The 20701-nt window shown below is 52.8% G+C and overlaps 1 protein-coding gene across 3 annotated transcripts in view; it reads left to right on the forward strand.

The window, feature by feature from the left end:
• Window positions 1-20288, forward strand: part of Abcc1 (ATP binding cassette subfamily C member 1) — a 113139-nt gene extending 92851 nt beyond the window's left edge. The window contains exons 20-31 of one of the 3 annotated variants that reach the window (XM_040733399.1): window positions 1823-1898; window positions 3282-3420; window positions 4138-4348; window positions 5352-5662; window positions 11869-12068; window positions 12999-13125; window positions 13936-14037; window positions 14604-14750; window positions 15862-16020; window positions 17289-17455; window positions 18068-18262; window positions 18765-20288. In XM_040733399.1, coding sequence (XP_040589333.1) covers window positions 1823-1898; window positions 3282-3420; window positions 4138-4348; window positions 5352-5662; window positions 11869-12068; window positions 12999-13125; window positions 13936-14037; window positions 14604-14750; window positions 15862-16020; window positions 17289-17455; window positions 18068-18262; window positions 18765-18873 — 1943 coding nt within the window. In that variant the 3' untranslated portion in view covers window positions 18874-20288. The remainder of the gene's footprint in view (window positions 1-1822; window positions 1899-3281; window positions 3421-4137; window positions 4349-5351; window positions 5663-11868; window positions 12069-12998; window positions 13126-13935; window positions 14038-14603; window positions 14751-15861; window positions 16021-17288; window positions 17456-18067; window positions 18263-18764) is intronic. The other 2 variants (XM_040733400.1, XM_040733402.1) reach the window with 2 other exon arrangements.
• Window positions 20289-20701: the final 413 nt, after the last annotated feature.

Genomic DNA, 20701 nt, shown 5'->3' on the forward strand with positions numbered 1-20701 from the left:
GGAAGTTCTGCTTGTTACCATTCACCCTAGTAACGTGGCTGTTTTGGGGTTTTGTTTGGTTTTTCAAAAAAAAATGCAAGAATCAGTGACTGGGCTGTGGAGATACAGGCAAGTAAGTGCTTGCCGTAGAAACAAAACCCTTTGTCTGATCCCCAGGTGTTGGGAAGTGGAGATAGGCAGCCTACCCTAGTCACTGAGCCCCAGGATCGGGGAGACCCTGTCTCAGGATTCAGGATTCAGGATGGACAGACAGCACCTGAGAACCAGCAGCCAAGGGGTTGTAACCTCTATCTGTGTGCGTATACACACAGACACGTATGCTCACAAATAGCATAGTGAGATAAGTCTGGATGCTGATGTTCAAGGGGACATTTAAAGGAGTTAGTCTCAGGTCTAGCCAGGTCCAGAATTACCTGGAGTGCATTCACAGGTGCTCACATAAGCAGCACTGAGCCTTGTGATGGACCTCTCTCTGCCTCCCGCATTGAAGGTCAGCTACATTCCCATTTTACAGATGTACAGCTGGAAGTCGGGAGAGTTTTGCATTTCCTTGGCACACAGCTAAGTGGGAGCTCAGTCCAGGGCTGTAGGGATGCTGACAGGATCCAGGCGTCTGATCGTTTACAGAGCCACCCCCCTCGGGGACGGCTTTGTTAGCTTGGAGCCCTCCCCTCGCCCCATCCCCTCTAGCCTGTTGGTGGCCCCAGCACTGGCTCTGCATTTTGTGTCGTTCTGTGTGTCACCCTCGTGAGTCTTCGGGTCTTCCTTGCAGTGTTGCTGGCCCTGTGCTCGTATCTGTGAGCACCCTCTAACACACACACACACACACACACACACACACACACACACACACACACACACACACACACCTCTACCTGTCGGAGTCCTGGATGCTCTGTCTGTCTTCCTCTTTCAATACCAAAGAATGGAGAAGCCAATGTAGGGAGGGAGTCGTGGACTGATGACTGTTCTTGAGTGGGCGGGACAGTGGTGTTTGGCACCCCTAGTCATCAGGCGCCCTGAGTTCTGATCTTGTTCACACCCTTCTGGGGTGAGGGATCCTTCCTTCTGGGGTGAGGGATCCTTCCTTCTGGGGTGAGGGATCCTTCCTTCTGGGGTGAGGGATCCTTCCTTCTGGGGTGAGGGATTCTTCTGGGGTTAGTGCAGGCATCTGGCAGTTGTGTCCCATGTGGCCTCTCCAGTTGTTCAGACATCAAAACCTTAATACTAGAGAGACAGGTGTTCTGAAAGGCCTGCTTCTCCAGGCTCTGGGCATCTCCCATGTAATCTGACCACACAGGGTGAGCTCTGGCACTGAGGGGCCTCTGGGCCTTTGCCTTTGGTGGATGCCATTGTCACAGTGGTTGACGTTTGTTTTTGACAAGGTCAGACATGTAGCCCAGGTTAGTCTTTAACCTGCCACCCTCCAGTCTCAGATGGCAGCTTGCATCACCGCATGGGTGTGAGGTTCCTGTTAAGCAGTGCCCCCTACTGGATGCTTAGAGTCAGCACACGTTGCCCTGTCTCCCTTCCTGCCTTGGCTCCAGCATCTCCCTGATGAGTGCTTTTTACACATTTTACCTGCGGTTCCTGGTGCCGTCTGCCTGCAGCCAAGCAGTCAGGAGCAGAGAGCGCTGCTCCTCCCTGAGGGCCTGGGCTGTGGATGGAGCAATGTGCTTCTGTCTTTTCACGCTCCTGGGAGCCAGAGTCACCGTTGTCACCGTTGTCTACTCCGGAAGGGACTGGGCTCTCGTTCAGTCGTTAGCCTCGCCCAGATCTCGAGCTCTTGACACCACACTCCCCCCCTTCTGCCTTCTGCCAGGTGTCAGCGGTTCCGGGAAAGAGTCAAAGCCAGTGGAGAACGGGATGCTGGTGTCGGTGGGGAAACACCCTCAGAGGTAAGCACCGGGAGGGTGGCCGGCCCTGTGTTGCCCCTGGCTCTGTTTCTTGGCCCGTGGGAAGTGAGAAGGGACAGGTAGCCTCCACTCCACCATCGCAGCTCTCCGGGGTGTGCAGTCTGTGCACATCCTGCCTGCCCCTCCATCCTTCAGGAGCCTTTCCCGGGAGGAACCAGCACGGACTGTAATCCACACGGGCCCGCCCTGCATTGATCGTTTCTTCTTATGAAACTTGTCCCCTGAGCGATCTGTGTCTTTCCTCGGGGGCTTGACATGGGGCCTGACACACTGGGCTTTTGCTGGTCACAGACAGTCACATTAAAGGTGATTCTGGCCTGTTCCCATCTCACAGCAAACAGATGGAGGCTTACCAGCTGGGCAGCCCTGGAGTATCCAGAGGCTCTAAGACAGTGGTCCTAAGCTCTATCTTATATCTTCAAAGACATTGCTTAGAGATTTTTTTTGAGGCAGGGTGGTGTTTTTTTTGTTTGTTTGTTTATACTCTTTGGGGGCCTGCCACCCAGCTCCCAAATAAACATACAAAGGCTTGTTCTCTCTTATGAATGCCCAGCCTTGTCTTTGCTTCTTTATAGCCAGCTTTTCTTAAAATTATCTTGTCTAACTTTTGCCTCTGGGCTTTTACAAACTTTCTCTATTTCTGCATATCTTTTCTTTCCTCCTTATTCTGTGTGTGGCTGGGTGGGTGGGTGGCTGGGTGGCTGGCCCCTGGAATCCTTCTCTCCTCCTTTTCTTGTTCTTCAGTCTTCCCAGATTTCTTCTCCTATTTACTCTCTCTGCCTGTCAGGCCCACCTATCCTTTCCTGCTGCCTTGCTATTGACCATTCAGCTCTTTGTTAGACCAATCAGGTGTTTTAGACAGGCAAAGTAACACAGTTTCACAGAGTTAAACAAATGCAACATAAAAGAATGCAACATCTTTGCATCATTAAACAAATGTAACACATTTTGAACTAATATTCCACAACAAATAGGGTCTTTTGTATCCCAGGCTGACCTTGGGCTAGACAAACAGCCAAGGATGAACCCGAAAGCCTGACCCTCCTGTTTCTCCCTCTTTGATGCTGGGACGGCAGGTGTGCGCCTAGTTTACGCTGTGCTGTAGACGGAACCCGGAGCTCCATTTTACCAGCCCAGCTACATCTCTAGCTCCCAGATCATTTCTTTACATGAAAGATTATTCCCACATGCCTTCTCTACCCACAGTAGACCCCGTTCCTGACCTACGCATCCCTTTCCGTGGAAGCATGTTCTTGTGGGGAGTGCCGCGGGTCCCAGGCGTGCTTGCGTGTGTGCGTGCATGCGTGCGTGTGTGTGTTCACACGTGTGCTGGCACTCCTCCTGACACCATACTCTCCTTGGCAGCAGGCGTCTCAGCAGCTCTTCTTCCCACAGCGGGGAAGCCGGCCATCAGCACAGCGGCAGCACAGCCGACATGCAGAAGGCGGGCGCCAAGGAGGAGACCTGGAAGCTGATGGAAGCGGACAAGGCGCAGACGGGCCAGGTAACCAAGCGGGGCCCAGCGCAGAGCGCGCTGCTCGACCTACAGGCGTGCGTGCGTGCGTGCGTGCGTGCGTGCTTGCTTGCGTGAGCCTGCGCGTCTGACAGCAAGCCTGCTGGGGCCCTGTGTTTAGTTTCTGTGCCAAAACCAAGGCCAGAGAGGCTAAGTGACTTTGCTGGAGTTGGGGTCTGAGCTGCTGACTCCATGTTGGTACTCCAGTCTCCCTGCCCGCGCTCAGGACTGCTTGGCCGTGAGCAGCCTGGAGTCTTGAGTGGGACCTCCCAGGCTGCAGACAGACCAGCCGCGGCCACTTCCCTGTCCTTGTTGTCACGTCCCAAATGTGCCGCGCTCCCTGGCACCTCTACACCCGTGGGTCACGTCCTTTCTCTCCGCGTTTCCCACTCACAGCTGGTAAACTCCTCAACATCACTTCCTCAGGGAAAACCTCCCTGCTGCCCGCTCACCTGGGCCCTTGGCATTCTGTGCCGCTTATGGCTCCTCTGCTTACGCGTCTGAGTGGGTGGTGATGGAGCATTAGCCTGTGCGAGTGCTTGACTGGAAGCTCGTGTGAGAGGCAGAAAGCCTGGCTTTGCTACTGCTGGCTGACGTCATTGACTAACAGTTGCAGCAGGGTATTGAGGGTCAGGGCCCACGAGGTGGGCTGGGCTGTAAGGCGGCACACGGGAGCTGCTGACCTCATGCTGGCACTGCGGATCCTAGGTGCAGCTCTCAGTGTACTGGAGCTACATGAAGGCCATCGGCCTCTTCATCACCTTCTTGAGTGTCTTCCTCTTCCTGTGCAATCACGTGTCTTCCCTGGCCTCCAATTATTGGCTGAGCCTCTGGACAGACGACCACCCCACTGTCAACGGGACGCAGGAGCACAGGACGTACCGACTGAGTGTCTATGGGGCCTTGGGCATCTTGCAAGGTATGCCTGTGGTTACTTCGCGTGTAATTTCCTAACTGAGTGTCCAAGTCATCAGGGAATTTACACCCGCAAACCGAGCCAGACCCAAGGGATAGAACCTGCCACATGGTGGACCCTTAATGCTTGCTGAATTCATGCCCACCTTCCCTCCCAGTCAGCTCAAGCCACATGGCTGATTGCTGGCTGAGGTGGCATTGAATGAAGCGGGCCAGCTCTGGAGCTTACTCTGAAGCTGTACCAGACAGTGTGGGATCTAGCTGTAGGTCTGTGTGCTCATGAAAGTGTTTTGTACACACGTGTCCTTTCCATGTTCCTGATGCGCTCGTGTGAGAGGTAAGTGAGCCTTCTTGTGGGAGCTTCTGCATCCAGGCATGGTGCTGGGAAGACACCCAGTACTGGTTGTGACTTTGTGTCACTGTCCCCATTGTACAGGCGAGGTGACTCACGTTGCTTGACATGGGGGGGCCCTAGCTGACAGGGCTGGCAGTGCCAACTTCAAAGTCTGCCTTTTCCCCTGTTCTTGGTGAAAGAGCCTCAGATAGAATTCCCTGAAAGAACTCTGTGGGATGCTGGTTTGGAGGAGCCACGGTTGTCTCCTGATCTCTGGGTAGCTTTGGAACAAGGCATCAGAAGGTCGGGCGTGGATGCCTCGAGTTTCTCCATCTGTAACCTGCTTCCCCCTGCCTCAGAGCCTTCATCTTACATATTAGAGAAAGCAAAGGACAGAGAAGGCGTGGTGCATCCCTGGGTTTGCATAGCATCCGCGTCTGCTGTAGGAGCCGTGCTGTCTGGCCCAGTAGCCACACAGCCGTGGGAGGTGATTTGAATTTAGTTCATTAAAGTTAAAGGAAGATTCAGTTCTTCAGAAACCCCAGCCTAGTGTGTAGCTCACGATGCGTGCTGGTGACTGGGGGCCACCACGTCACTGGCTTGCTGAGTCACGTGGGCCAGCGTGCTGGTAACACTCCTGTGTCTCACGCTCGCGTCTCTGTCACTGTCCTAGGCGTGTCGGTATTCGGCTACTCCATGGCTGTGTCCATTGGGGGCATCTTTGCCTCCCGTCACCTGCACCTGGACCTCCTGCGCAACGTCCTGCGCTCGCCCATGAGCTTCTTTGAGCGCACGCCCAGCGGGAACCTAGTGAACCGCTTCTCCAAGGAGCTGGACACAGTGGACTCCATGATCCCGCAGGTCATCAAGATGTTCATGGGCTCGCTCTTCAACGTCATCGGGGCCGTCATAATCATCCTGCTGGCCACACCCATCGCCGCGGTCGTCATCCCGCCCTTGGGCCTCATCTACTTCTTTGTGCAGGTGAGCCGAGACGGCCTCTCAGGGTGGATGCCGATGCGTGTAGCGCACTAGGAGGGGGCTCGTGTCAAGGTGGGTGTGGCCCTGCGGGTCAGTCTTGTTACTGCTGCTGCTGACACCCTCGTTTGTGTTTAGTTCCGCTTTGCCGTCTTCCCATGATTAAGTTGGCCCCGTGGCCCAGAATGCGTATCAACCAGAGTTTCAGCTATCGCGTCCGTCCTATCTTCAGTTCAGACACTGAGAGCAACACAAGGGAGCAGGGCAGGGAACCTGCGGCCGTCGGGTCAGAGCTGCCCATTTAAATCACCTAGTCTCGGAACTCATTGTATGGCCGCCGTTTACGAGGGAGAACTGGGCACGGCACGGTCTTCACCAGCCAGTTTCCTCTGGGAGGGGGCGGCTGTTCTGGTCCATGCCTTGTCCCCTTTGTAGAGGTCTCCTTTTCTCGGTGCATGTATGCTTTCTTGGGTGGTTTCTTTGTAGATTTACACTTTCAGGTGAGAGGGCGGAGGCTCAAAGAGGAAGCGTCTTTCTCAGGTGGCAGACCAGGAGTTAGACCCTGGTCTCCGTGGCTTTGAGGCCACGCTCAGAGCCCTGATGGAAGCGTTGTCATCCATAAGGTTGGCTGTTGAGATTGTTGGCGGGGATAATGGCAATGTAAACTAACATCTGCTGGCACCTGCTTGTAATTCCAGCACTCAAAATTGAGCCAGGAGGATGGAGAGTTCAAAGCTACCTACCAAAACCTTCTCAATAACAAAACAAAAAATTTAAAAACACCATACACTGGGTTCTCGTCTAGGGTCTGGGAGCCTTGGTACTGCTATCCTATACCTGGGCCCCATCACACTTGGGGCCAGTGACATGACATTCCCATGAAGAAAGATGGAATCATAGGGGACGTTCCCCTATAGCTTCTCTAAGTCAGTGACAACTGCTTACTGGGACAGCCGACTGCGTTTACCACCATGTGCTCATGGCTGCCTGGAAAGCTTCCTGAAGGTTCCAGCTCAGAACAGGCACAGTGTGGCACTGGAAACTACAAACGGTAATGACCTCAGAGCCCCATGAGGGGTGAAATGCTTACCTTGCAAGCATGAAGACTTGAGTTGATCCCTAGAAAAGTCAAGCCTGGGCCATCCAAATGCTGCCAAGCCCAATGGCCCCGCAGGACCCACAGGGTGGAAGGCTTCCTTGAGTTACTTCTGATCTCTGAATGAGTAAGTGTAGATTTATTCATTCATTTATTTATTTATTTAAAGGAAGGGGAGTAAAGTGTGTTCAAAATCCCAGTGCTAGAGAGGCAGAGGCAGAGACTGTCTGGAGGTCATGGGCCAGACAGTCTAGTCACTGAGTCCAAGGTTCAGAGAGAGAGCCTGTTTCAGAAACCAAGGTGGGAAAGATACCAAGGAAGACACGACATCGGCCATAACCTCTACACATACTAACATGCGTGCACACAAATAACTTGCGGTGTGGCTGCGTGCTGGACTTGGTGCTGCTATCGAGAGACATGAGCTGCCCGCCCCTATACCCCGTGAATGAACCTCACAGGTGCTACAGTGATGGGGTCACCAGGCCGAGAGTTCGTTCTCCTCCACTTTATGGGGGAGAGGCTTAGGGACAGTGCAGTGACTGTGGTGACTGAAGTCAGAAGAATAATAATGCCTGGAGGAAGAGATCACGCCAGGAGTCTCTGGGGAAACTCTGGGCATGGAGAGCTGGATGGGGTCCCCAGGTGTAGATGAACTTGAAAGGGTGCTTTTCATTTGTAGGCTGAGAGCAGAAACCTCGCTTCCCATGTGTGCTGGGCAAGCCTGTGACCCGGGATCCTCAGCCCCAGTCAGGGTTCACTCCGTTGTGCTGCTCAGAGGACCTAGTATACCCCACAGCTACATTGCCATTTCAACATACCTGGCGTAAACACCTTAGGGAGGGGATGCTCTTTGTTGAGTCTCAGCGCTGGCTGGCTGTGACGGTGGGGAGGGTGTGGCATGCTCAGGAAGCAGAAGATGCGTGCGCTTGCCTCGTTTTTCCTTTATCCATTCTTTATCCAGACTCCCAGACATGGGACGCTGGCTTCCCTCAGTTAATCCCCTCTGGAAGATTCCTCACTTGTTCTCAAAGGTGTGCTTCCCTGATCTTTTTGGTGGCTGTCAATCACTGTCACAGCAGTAGTTGTAACGCAGTTTAAAGTTGGCTTTGAGATGTTGGCTCTGTAGGTGCCCACCGAGACTGTCCTCTGAGAAAGGTCTAACCGTCATCCTCGGTTCCATCTGTTGTAGGCGGACTTTCCTCGCCCGCCAGCCAGTTCTCAGATAACCACACAGACTTACTAATTATAAGTGCTCGGCCAGCAGATCCGGCTTGTTATTAGCTAGCTTGCATGTTAAATTGACCCATGTTTCTTACCTACACTCTGTCGTGTGTCTCAGTACCCTTTCTCAGTCTCCTGCTTCCTCTGCATCTTCTCAACTCCCGAGACAACTCCTCTTCATGCTCTCTTTCTAACCTCTACCTGTCCAGCTATTGGCCATTCAACTTCTTTATTAAACCAGTCACAGTGACACATAAGTACATAGTATAAAGGAATATTTATCCATCTACCTATCTATCATCTATCTGTCTATCATCTATCACCATTATCTATGTATCATCTATCTATCTATATCATTATCTATCTATCCATCCATCTATCTATCCATCCATCCATCTATCCATCTATCTATCTATCCATCCATCCATCTATCTATCCATCTATCTATCTATCTATGTAAATTTTGTGATGCTGGGAATGGAAACGCAGGTGTTAGACAGTGTCTTCTACTTAGCCCTGCTTCCCCAGGCCCCCTTACACATTTGGATTTAGACGCTACTTAGTCTTTCTGTCCATATCGTTCTCAGTGTATTAGTTACACTTGCATGACTGTGACAAATGCTCTATGACCAAGGCACCTCACTGAAGGAGGGTCTATTTGGGCTCACAGTTCCAGAGGGGAAAGAGTCCATCACCATCCCATCAGGGAATCCCGGCATGCACCAGCTGTGATGGCAGGAACTGCTGAGAGCTCACACTGAGCTATGAGAGAGCAAGCATGGAGTGGCCTCAGATCTTGCCCAGTAGCTACCTCCTCCAGCAAGTCCCGCCTGCTAACCCTACCCAAGTACCTCCTCCAGCAAGTCCCACCTGCTAACCCTACCCAAGTACCTCCTCCAGCAAGTCCCACCTGCTAACCCTACCCAAGTAGCGCCTCCAGCCTGGGGCCAAGGGTTCACACATTCCAGCCTACGAGACACATTCTCAGTCTAACCGCCACAGTCAGTGTACACTACTTTTGTGATTTTCAAAACAGGGTCAGTAAGATGGCTCAGCAGGCAGGAGATGCTCAGCTCTTGCCACGCAAACATGACTCTCACATCCCAGGATGGAAGGAAAGAACTGACGGCCAAAAGTTGTTCCCCGAGCTCCACGTGTGCACGAGGCATGGGCACACATACACACCATGCGCATACTTCAGTGCACGCGCACGCGCGCACACACACACACACACACATACACACACACACACAATTATCATCATCATATAAGATTTAAAATTACATAATAACGAGCGCCTGCGTAACAGGTGAAATGATGCAGCATGCAGTTAGACCGGGATGTGGCTGCTGTTGCATTTGTTGGTGTCCATGGCAATTTCTGGTCACACTCCTGAGAGTTCAGGGCCTTGCCTGGTCCATGTTCTCTCCTGCAATGGTTACTGCAGGAGACTCAGACCAGGTAGTAGTCTGTGCCCCTCTGCCTATATTAAGAAGGACAAATACCTTTTAAGAACTGAGATCATTGTGCCTGGCGTTGGTGGCGCACACACCTTTAATCCTAGCACTCGGGAGGCAGAGGCAGGCGGATCTCTGTGAGTTCGAGACCAGCCTGGTCTACAGAGTTCCAGGACAGGCTCCAAAGCAATACAGAGAAACCCTGTCTCCAAATGCCCCCCTTGCAAAAAAAAAAAAAAAAAAAAAAAAAGAACTGCGATCACTCCTGAACACAATTCATGTCACAGTGAATTTTCACAGTAATGAGATTGGAAGTGGGAAATGGCGTGTTTGGTCAGGGGAGACCCTGTAAGAGAGTCTGTAGAGGGAGTGGCCTGATGAGGAGCCCAGGCTGGGGGTAAAGTGGGCAGAACATACAGGAGGATGGGGACAGCCGGTGAGGGTGCAGAGGTGGCAGGGTCCCTCGAGGGTGCCACATCTGCGGTGGCCCCGTGCCTGCCGGGGGGGGGGGGGGGCAGTCTCTATTGACTTGCCCTGCTGTGGTGGATCAGACCAGCAAATGCTCAGGAAGCATGCCCAGGGTCACTGCGCCTCAGCGGCCGAGCAGCACCTTGGGAACTGGGCCCCCCCCCTCGCTCTTACCTTTTTACAGAGGCCAAAGGAGGGCGCGGGTCCCCAAGCGGTTAATGTAGTGTCCGTTCATTGGCTCCCTGGAGCCTTCAGAGGGTGAGGAAGTATACTGGGAACTTTGTGCTTTCAGCACTCGCCAAGCATCTGAGTAGAGCAGGCCTCCACCCTTCTACACAAAGCGCTATGTAGGTGTGCTGGCGCGTTTTTATGTCAGCTGGCTCAAGCTAACGTCATCTGAGAGGAGGGACTCTCAGTTGAAAAAAAAAAATGGCTCCTTAAGACTGACCTGTAAGGCATTTTCTCAACTTGATTGATGGGGAGGACCAGCCCACTGCGGGTGGGGCCATCCCTGGGCTGCTGGTCCTGGGTTCTATAAGAGAGCAGGGTGAGCAAGCCGGTGAGCAGCTCCCATCCATGGCCTCTGCATCAGCTCCTGCCTCCAGGTTCCTGCCCTGCTTTGAGTTCCTGCCCTCCCTGCTTTCAGTGGTGAAGTGTCACGTGGCACTGTGAGTGGAATTAACCCTTCCCTTCCCGAGTTGCTTTTTATGGTGTTTCATCACAGCAAACGGTAACCCCTAACTAAGGCATCAGGCAGCTAGGTAAAGCTGGGACATGAGAGGTGTCTCTCCCCGAGGAAGAGCACACCAATGTTGTCCCGTTCCAGCATTGTCCGGACTCGAACAGGTTATATTTAGGGCCGTGTATGTGTTTTTATACATGTAATAACGATGAATTTGAAGAGCAGGGATAGGCATACGGGAGGGTGTGGAGTTGCCGCGCGCGTGAGACTCTGACACAGGCAGTTGCTCCTGGTTTAGCGGAGTACATGGGGTCCCTTGCGCGTTGATCTATGTGTGTGTGGCTTGTCGTGCAATGAGTGTGCATGTGAACATGTGAGACTCACACAGAGGAGTCAGTAGCTCTTACCTGTTGTCTGTAGACCGAGTTTCTGTCCCACCTGTCTCCATAGCTGTTTAGTCCCAAATAAACACAGAGGATTATAGTAATTATAAACCGTTTGGCCGATGGCTCAGGCTTCTTACTGGCTAGCTCTCTCTTAATTATTAACCCGTTTCTATTAATCTGTGTGTCTCCACATGGCCTTGGCTTACCCATGATGCCCAGGTCTCCTGCTTCCTTGGCAGCTACATGGTGTCTCGCTGGCAACTCACTATCTGTGTTCCTCTTCCCAGAATTCTCCTAGTCTGGTCACCCCGCCTGTACTTCCTGCCTGGCTACATCTGTCCATTGGCCAAAACAGCTTTATTCATCAACCAATAATAGAAGCATATTCACAGCATCCTGAAGGACTTCCCCCATGAGTTGTCCTCATAGCCCACTGTACAAAATGGCTTTGGTGTTACTACTCTACAGAATAAACCGAGGCTAAGCCAGCCCAGCGACCTGGCTGGGTCTCCGTGTTGGTAGCAAATGAAGTCACCGTCACAAAGCTCGCTTCTATGCCTGTAGCCCAAACATTTAGGGCTTCTGCGAGGCCGGACAGTCTGGGGGTCATTTCAGGTCCGTCCTGCTACTGCTTAGCCATGGGTTCAGAGAGGAAGTCACATGTACCTCTTGGTCTCCATCCAAAAGCAAAAAAGAACGTTGCCTAGGTTTGTAGGCTGTAGACAGGGGATACGCATTCAAGTCGCTGAGACTACTGTCGCTGACATCACTGTCCCACAGCCCGCCTCCAGTTTTCGGGCTCCGGAGATATCCTCGGTGTCTAGCTTCTCCCGGAGTTCCCCGGGAGGATAGGACGAGGGACCAAGCCCTGACCCTGTGTCTCTTGCTCTCTCCCACAGAGGTTCTATGTGGCCTCCTCCCGACAGCTGAAGCGCCTCGAGTCTGTCAGCCGTTCCCCTGTGTACTCGCACTTCAACGAGACCTTGCTGGGGGTCAGTGTCATCCGCGCCTTCACGGAGCAGGGCCGCTTCATTCACCAGAGCGACCTGAAAGTGGACGAGAACCAGAAGGCCTACTACCCCAGCATCGTGGCAAACAGGTGGGTGCCGTGGTCAGCGGGACAGAGGAAGCCAGCTGAGTGCCCAGGCCCTCAGCCTCCGTTTCTTCTGGGGGAGAAATTCAGAGCACACGGGAGCATGGCAGCGCACGCACGCTTGAAGGAAGGTTACCGTGAGTTTGAGGTGGCCTTGGTGACCTACTGACCTCCAGGCTAGCTAGGCTATAGAATGAGACCTTGCCTCAAAAATAAAGCCATCTAGGGGCTGGAGAGATGGCCTGCTGGCTAATACGGCTTACTGTGCAAGCATGAGAAGCCACATTTGTGTCCCCATCACCCCTGCATTGTGGGGTGCACACGGGGGTGGTTCCAAAAGCTCGGTGTCCAACCTTGAAAATAGCAACTTATTTCTTCCTCACACTGAGGCCCATCTCTTGCCAAGGGACTGGTTTTATTTATTTATTTATTTTATAATTATTATTGTTCTTATGTGGTGGTGACTCTCAATCCCAAGGCCTTGTGCATGTCGGGCCAGCGATCCCCCGCTGAGCTGTGCCCCTGCCCAAGAGGCCTGTTTGCAAACAGCAGTGCCTCCTGCATTCTGTGACAATCTATGAATTTCCAGGGAAATTTTTTTTTTAATTTTAAAGATTTCCTAAGAAAAAGTCAAATCTTTCTTAAGGCAAACTTGAGATTCCAGGATGGGAATTGCTTCTAGAGAATTCTATTTTAGTCCCCAGACAAGCCAGACTCAAGAAGAGTTGTTGGCCTCAAATCCCATGGGCCTTAGGGAATATCCACATGCCCCCCCCCCCAGTTCTCATATCTTGGATGAATGGTACCCACAAGACTTTCTCTAAAAGTGCTGGGAAATTAGCTCAGCCAGCAGAGGGCTTAGCTCTGTCCCACGAGCTTGAAGCTGGGCATGTGTCTGTCTGTCTGTCTGATGCTCTCCTACTGACCTCCTTGCAGGTGGCTGGCAGTGCGCCTGGAGTGTGTGGGCAATTGCATCGTACTGTTCGCTGCCCTGTTTGCTGTCATATCCCGGCACAGCCTCAGTGCTGGCTTGGTGGGCCTCTCGGTGTCTTACTCGCTGCAGGTAGAAGACTCTTCCTTGGGTTATTTCTCTACAGCCCAGGCTGGCCTAGAACTTAGCATAACTCTCCTGCTTCAGTCTCTGGAGCACTGGGATTAATTGTGGACATGAACCATCACCTGAAAATCACCCAGTTTCAAATTTTCCAGTTTCCTATGTGACTTCTCTGTCTGCCTTTTCTTTTCTGTCTTCTTCCCCCTTCCCTTCTCCCCTCCCCTTTCCCCTCCTCCTGTCCCTCTCTCTGTCTCTTTCTCCTCCTTCCCCTTTCCCTCTCCCCCCTTCCCTCCCTCCCATCCACAGCGTACATGTGGAAGTCAGAGCACAGCTCTGTGGAGTCAATTGCCTTCCTGCATCTTTTTTTCTTTGGTTTTTTTTTTGTTTGTTTGTTTGTTTGTTTGTTTTGGTTTTTCAAGACAGGGTTTCTCTGTATTGTTTTGGAGACTGTCCTGGAACTCGCTCTGTAGACCAGGCTGGCCTCGAACTCACAGAGATCCGCCTGCCTGTGCCTCCCGAGTGCTGGGACTAAAGGCGCGCGCCACCACCGGCTCTTCCTGCGTCTTTCCCTGGCCCTGGAGGGTGGAGCTCAGGTGCGGGGATTAGCTCTCCCACAGAGCCATCTCACAGCTCCCGACTGCTGTCTGACAGCTCTGTGGGTCGGGTGTCACCCTGAAAGGGGTGATCCCTAAGAGGCACAGTGTGTCCACTCTGGGTAATGGCTCTGGGTGGGGACTCATTTCTGCATTTGGTGAATGGCATGATACATACTTGATGACACTGGAGCCACACTCCCCGCCTGGCTCTCTCCACTGGCAGGTGACTTCCTACTTGAACTGGCTGGTCCGGATGTCCTCTGAGATGGAGACCAACATCGTGGCTGTGGAGAGACTGAAGGAGTACTCCGAAACAGAGAAGGAGGTAAGGAGGGTCCCAGCCTGGCCCCTTCCGGTGTCCTCGGCCTGCTCGGAGAGTGAGCTTGTGCCTTCCAGGCCCTCTGTCTGGGGCTTGCTTGTCCTGTCTGTTTTTAACACATGCCTCGTTTCCCCCAAGATACCTGTGTGCTGTGTCCCTTACTAAGGAACATTTCCCCCTGTAACTCTTTCCTTCGTTTGATGTCACAGAGAAAGTCTTAGCCCTGGTTGTCGCCTGAGGCTCATGGCTACCTTGTCAATTGGGATGGCTTCCCCACAACTGACCCATGAACCGCACACTTCTCTCTCACATTCACCAAACGGCAACCAGCGCCCTCCGAAGCCACCAGCAGTTTGCTCTGTCAGTTTATAGGGGCTCTCGTTACGGGGGATTAAACTGCATCTGTGATGAAAGTCTCCTCATAAGTGGAAATGAATTGATTTGGAGTGTTAGAAGCAGCTGGAGAAATAGCCCATTCGGTAGAGTTCAGATCCCCAGAACCCGCATAAAAGACGGAGTTTAGCTGCAGCCTGCATTTGCCGGTTTCTCTTATCCCTCTTGTCGTGATCCAGGCCCCTTGGCAAATCCAGGAGACAGCTCCACCCAGCACCTGGCCGCATTTGGGCCGTGTAGAGTTCCGGAACTACTGCCTGAGATACCGAGAGGACTTGGATTTGGTTCTGAAGAACATAAACGTCACCATCGAGGGCGGAGAAAAGGTGGGTGTGCGCCGTCCTCCACTTCCCTTGACTTAAGGTCCAGCGTGAGCCCCAGCTCGTACTGTGGGACGGAGGTGCCTTTACAGGGAGGAACCCTGGGAATCAAAGATGCCGCCTGTGTTCGGAATGCGGCACAGCGGACCACTGAAGGACGAGGTCTACAGACGTGTCGATCTGTTATAGGGAGACATTTGCAGGGACTATAAACACTAAAATATCCATGGTCTTTTATAAGATGGTCCCTTTGTTTATCCTGGGCCTAACCTCCTCCAGGCCCTTCTTAGAAGATTCTAGCCTTTCAGTTCACCCCAGTTCCTCCTGTGGGGTCTGTGTGCCTATGTGGCCCCTTAAAGACCCTGGAGTTTGTAAAGTCTAGAGTCACAGGTGATGCCACCATCACCACGATGGCTTATAGGGACGTATGGTTCCAAGCTATTCCTGGAAGACATTCTATATGTCTGTGACCCACAGAATTTTCTCAGAAACTTAGTCGGGGATCACCTTAGGCACCCGCATCCTGTCGTACTGATCTGTTAAATTGTCCGTCTACGTATATCAGAGTGTTCTATTTCCATGAGGTAGTCTCTGAGTCTTTATGTGTTATGGGGATTCATGCTGAGCTGTGACAACTGTGGGGGAGCCCATCTCAAGCCCAGGTGTGAAAGAGGGGAGCAAGAGCTGTCACTGGGTGTTAGGAATGTCAGCCACTGGCCAGTGACTGGGGCGCCAAGGCCAAACAGAGAAGTTCGGGGGCTTTGCTTGAATCTGAGGTGTTGTTACAGCTCTAGGAAGGGATTCCCATTAGAGGAGAGAGGAACCATGTGGGCATCTAGGAAGCACCTCATCACTTTCTGAGTTTCTCTAATTGAACATAATATAACTCAGCTAAACACTCCCTATTCCTTCAAGCCTCTCTCCTGACTTATAAAAAGTCCCTAGGCTCTAGAAGCAGAGGCGTCCTTTCCTGTCCTTTGTCAGAGTAACCCCTGGGGGGGTCTTAGAGAAGCCGTGGGGTGGTAACTAGACCGACCAGCCGACCACAGCTCTAACGCAGCCGCCTGCTGGGAGTCTGCCGCACCCCCACCTCATTAAAGCCCCTTCCTGCCTGCAGGTTGGCATCGTGGGCCGCACAGGAGCTGGCAAGTCTTCTCTCACCCTGGGTTTGTTCCGGATCAATGAGTCCGCAGGCGGTGACATCATCATCGATGGGGTGAACATCGCTAAGATTGGCCTGCACAGCCTGCGCTTCAAGATCACCATCATCCCCCAGGTGGGAAGGCTGTGGGCCCCTTACGCCCTGGCGCCACACCCTCTGTGTCCAAAGGCTCAGTCGACTGTAGGTGGAGAACGGTGTCTCTGCGGTCAAGCATTTACTGGGAGAAGGGGAGCAGATCGTGTGTACAAGGTCAGGGACTGCTCTAGTCAGTTCCGCGTGTGTGCTCTGAGGATCAAACTCAGGCTGACACGCTTGGTAGCATGTACCTCTAGTAACTGAGCCCATGACGAATTTTTTTGTTTTTATTTTTGTTTTTTAAGTTTAGCATCTGCACTTAAATACCATACTTTTATCCCCAAGTGATGCGCAGCTATTTTCCTAGTATTTTCTTGTAGTAAGTAGTATATCATCTGGACTTGCTGTAAGAGCTGTGGGTAGGTTATACGAAAATACTGTTTCATACAAAGAGCCAGAGCCTCTGTGGATTTTGGTGGTGGCAGGGGCTTAGTAAGACATTGTCTTCTCTGCCAGTTGCAGGAGTGAACGTGTTAATCTCTAATGCTTCCTTCCTGGAGCTAAGCTACACATAAGAATTTTCTAAACCAATCTCTGTGGGCATCTGTTTCCTAATGCGTTGCCCGTGGTTGTGATTCTTCCTTGTCTCTGAGAGTCTCTTCTGGAGGCGGGGGCTGGATGAGTGTATTAGTTACATTTCTGTTGCTGTGATGGAAAACCAGCACCGAAAGCAACGTAGAGGATTTGCATATTCAAAGTTTGGAGAAGTTTTGCAAAAATAAAAGTCTTGCTCCCGTTTACCCAGGACATTTTCTGCTACAGACATCCCAGAGCTCATGCTTTGGAGGGACTCTGAGACCTCTTCCTGTTCTGGTGGGAGCATGTCATGCCTCACATCTGTGAGCTTTCCTTGTCCGATGTGGTGTGGTTGTCTTAGGCTGTTAGTTACTTTTCTAGTAGTTGTGACGGAACACCCGATAGGTCATCTGCAGGGAAGAGGTTCATTTTGGTTCTCAGTATCACCGGGTTGCTGTCCATCATGAGGGGAAAGGATGGTCATGAAGTAGGCATGGGTGGTCATGACATCAAGCAACCAGGAAGCAGGGACCTCGCCAGCGTCAGAGCCAAGTCTGACTTGAGAGGTCTGCCCCCAGCCACCCGCTGCTTTCAGACAGGGTCCACCTCCTTAAAAAAAACCCACGTCATCCCCCGAATAACACCACCAGCGGGGGAACACGCTCACAGCGGCCGTCTGTGGGGAACCTTCTGGACTCAGACCCTCACGCATGCCGCCTGCTGTCCCTCAGGATCCTGTTCTGTTCTCGGGCTCTCTCCGCATGAACCTGGACCCGTTCAGTCGGTATTCTGATGAGGAGGTGTGGACGGCCCTGGAGCTCGCTCACCTGAAGAGCTTCGTGTCAGCTCTGCCAGAGAAGCTGGACCATGAGTGCGCAGAGGGCGGAGAGAACCTGAGGTAGGCGGGCGGGCGGGAGCTGGGCGTGGGAAGATTCCGCCCTCCTGCCCAAGTGCCAGCTTCCGTCACCCCTCAGCAGGGCAACCAGGCTCCATTCCGCGTCCGCGCTAGGGTGACCAGCCAGCGGCTGTGCTGCCGGTCTTGGGTTGGGGGTGCCGCTGACTCTTAGCCCAGGCATGCTGTCACGGCATGGGCGGACGCGTAAGGGTGAACATGCTCCGTGGTCATCCCTTCCCGTGTTAGGCCTCTACTGACCGTTCATTGACTAAAGCCAGGCATGTAGCTGGATCCAGCCAGTGCCGAGTCTGCTGCTGCTCAGTGAGATCGTGGATACCGAGCCACCCTTGTTAACGTCACCCACGCCAAAGTGGCCCGATACTTTGAATATCACCTCTGAGCCTTTTGTTTCGGAATGATTCTAAGCCTATTTCCTGCTCACCGGGAAGGCGCGATTGATTAGTAATGCCTGTCACAGGCGTGGGCATGGGGAGTAGAGTCTGTTCTCTTGCCCAAAGCCGCGCCCAGACTGTCTGCTAGCCCTGTCCCCTCCAGGCCTGGTCCGGGATCAGGATTAATTTGGGCCCCTGCCTCTGGGCTTTTCTCCCCTCCTAGTGTTGGGCAGCGCCAGCTTGTGTGCCTGGCCCGGGCCCTGCTAAGGAAGACGAAGATCCTAGTGTTGGACGAGGCTACAGCCGCTGTGGACCTCGAGACGGACGACCTCATTCAGTCCACCATCCGCACACAGTTTGAAGACTGCACTGTGCTCACCATTGCTCACCGCCTTAATACCATCATGGACTACACGAGGTAAGGGATCTGCAGGCTTGCAGGGTCGATCCTGATCACGGCCGTGTTTGTTCACTCACTCACTCACTCGTTCATTCATCGCCATCCTCATGCTCAGGGGCATCTCCAGTGGGGGGACTCTTCCATCGTGGGAAGAACCAGCTAATCCAGTATTTGTGTCAGTCAGCATACTTACATGCACGTCGGGCCTTGCTATGTGTCCCGTGTTCTTCTGGACTCTTGGGTTTCCTCTCAAACGGAAGCTCAGGGAACATCTTAAGGATCAGGACACTTAATTTTGGAGAGAGGGACAATGATCACAGCAACTAACACTGATGTCAGAGAGTGACTTTGACATGGACATGGTCCAAGCAGTAACAGGGAGGAGGGGGTAGGGTGCGTACCCGGCTGAATCCATCTCTCCAGCCCCTAGAGTTTCTAATACTTTCTGCAGAGGAGGGAGACACAGGCATTAGACTCGTCTCTCTGCACAGTGCTCACATCCGCCTCCTTCCCCGTGCAGGGTGATCGTCTTGGACAAAGGAGAAGTTCGGGAGTGTGGTGCACCCTCTGAGCTCTTGCAGCAGAGGGGCATCTTCTATAGCATGGCTAAGGATGCTGGCTTGGCGTGAGCTGGGTGCTAACGTATCTGATAAGAACTATACGGCCAGCATCCCAGTGTCCAGGGATGAGCCAGCAGCCCCGGGAACCCAAGCCTCCCGACAGAAACCAAAAAACGAAGAAAACCAAACTAAGAAGAAGCAAAACGCACAAAACAGCAGCCACCGCCTGGCCCCACCCAACTCTAACCCTGAGGGAACTGGGAGACAGCTGTACTTCACTTTAGACACACGCCTGGCCTCTGGGGCCGCGGGAGACGCTCCCTGGAGGTCCCCCATGCTCCTGCTGCAGCCCACGGCAGCGCATAGGGCAGCTAGTGACTAAACACAGCCACTGCCTCGTGTCTTCAGCCACGCCCATGGGTGCCAAGCCTTGGAGCCTGTCCCAGCCCTGCCAGTTCTTGTGTCCCCCGCCCCCCGTGGCCCTGTCGGTTCCAGAAGAGAGCTTCCTGTCTTCGGGCCTGCAGTTGAAACCATGGGAACAACAACAGCAAAAAACGAAAACCAAACAAAACCCCAACAACAAAACCCAGGATTGCTGCTTGAGTGTGATGTCAGCGTGCTCGCCATCCGGTCTCCAGGCACGCGGACACTGTTCCTGCACCTAGTGTGGCTCTTGCGGGACTTCCACTAGACGCAGCCTTGTGAAGGGGACCTGGCCAGACAGGCTCGGAACCGGGCCAGGCAATACTCCCTTCACAGGGCGTACATCCTGCCTCACCGCCCCTCTCTTGCTTTCTGCCTCTTCCTGCCCATCACTGGGGAGGCTCGCTCCTCCCAGAAGGTCTGTGACTGGTGAGCAGCAAAAGCCAAGGGATCAGAAGGCTGGTACCAAAGACAGAGCCGGAGGCCTCTCCAGGACAAGAAGAGAACCATCCACAAATAGTACCGCTCTCTCTTTCTCTCTCTGTGTCTGTCTCTCTCTTTCTCTCTCTCTCTGTCTCTCTCTCTCTCTCTCTCTCTCTTTCTCTGTCTCTGTCTCTCTCTCACACACACACACATACACACACACACCCTATTTTTAAGCACTGTTCCAGGGGGGAAGTGGTCCCAAGAATTTGGCATCTCGGAGCTCGGGAGGAGGTACTGGACTCAGGGAGTAGCCATGCCCAACTCTGTACTTGATCCTCGGCCTGAACCCTTCACAGCGGTCCTCTAGGCGTTTGACTTACAGGCCAAAGAGAGACCCATGGCAGCGAGAACTTGCTGCCAGCGAGGAGTTTCGGCCCTGATTTCCTTTCTCGCTAGGTGATTTCCTTTTTCTTTAGGTAGCACTATACGTATTTATTATTTTTGTAAGCAGCTGTACCATCCTTTCACGTTAAAGGACCCGTGTTTCTCCTGGGGTCTTTTTTGTAATGACACTGGAAACGTGAGTATTTGCAAATGATTTACAAGTAAAGAAAAATATTGTATTTCTTTCTAAACAACCATGTTACTTTCTTTTAGACACGAACGAAAGCTTCCAGCCTCTTCTGGGCACACACAATTAAAAAGAAGAGGGGCGGGGGCCAAGGGTAAGAGCAGCCTGAGGTCTGGCAGTGAGTCAGAGCACACAGATACCCGGGCTTGAGTCCTGCTGTCATTTTTTTGGTCATGTGACACCGGGTGAGGCACCTAGACTGTGTGCCTCAGTGCTGTCTGTGTAAGGTGGCCACGTCCAGGTCCTGAGACAAAAGTCACAGGTGGGCTCAAGCACTTTTCTGTAGTGGGCGGGGCTAGGGAGACGGCTCAGTTGGTGAGGCGCTTGCCGTCCGTTCATGAGAAACCGCATTCCAGTCCTCACCGGAAGAGCCGCTGCATGCATATATTAAATCTTACGTGCATTCGATCCCAGCAC

The sequence above is a fragment of the Mesocricetus auratus genome, unplaced genomic scaffold (genome assembly GCF_017639785.1).
Source record: "Mesocricetus auratus isolate SY011 unplaced genomic scaffold, BCM_Maur_2.0 Super-Scaffold_100031, whole genome shotgun sequence".
Taxonomy (NCBI): Eukaryota; Metazoa; Chordata; class Mammalia; order Rodentia; family Cricetidae; genus Mesocricetus; species Mesocricetus auratus.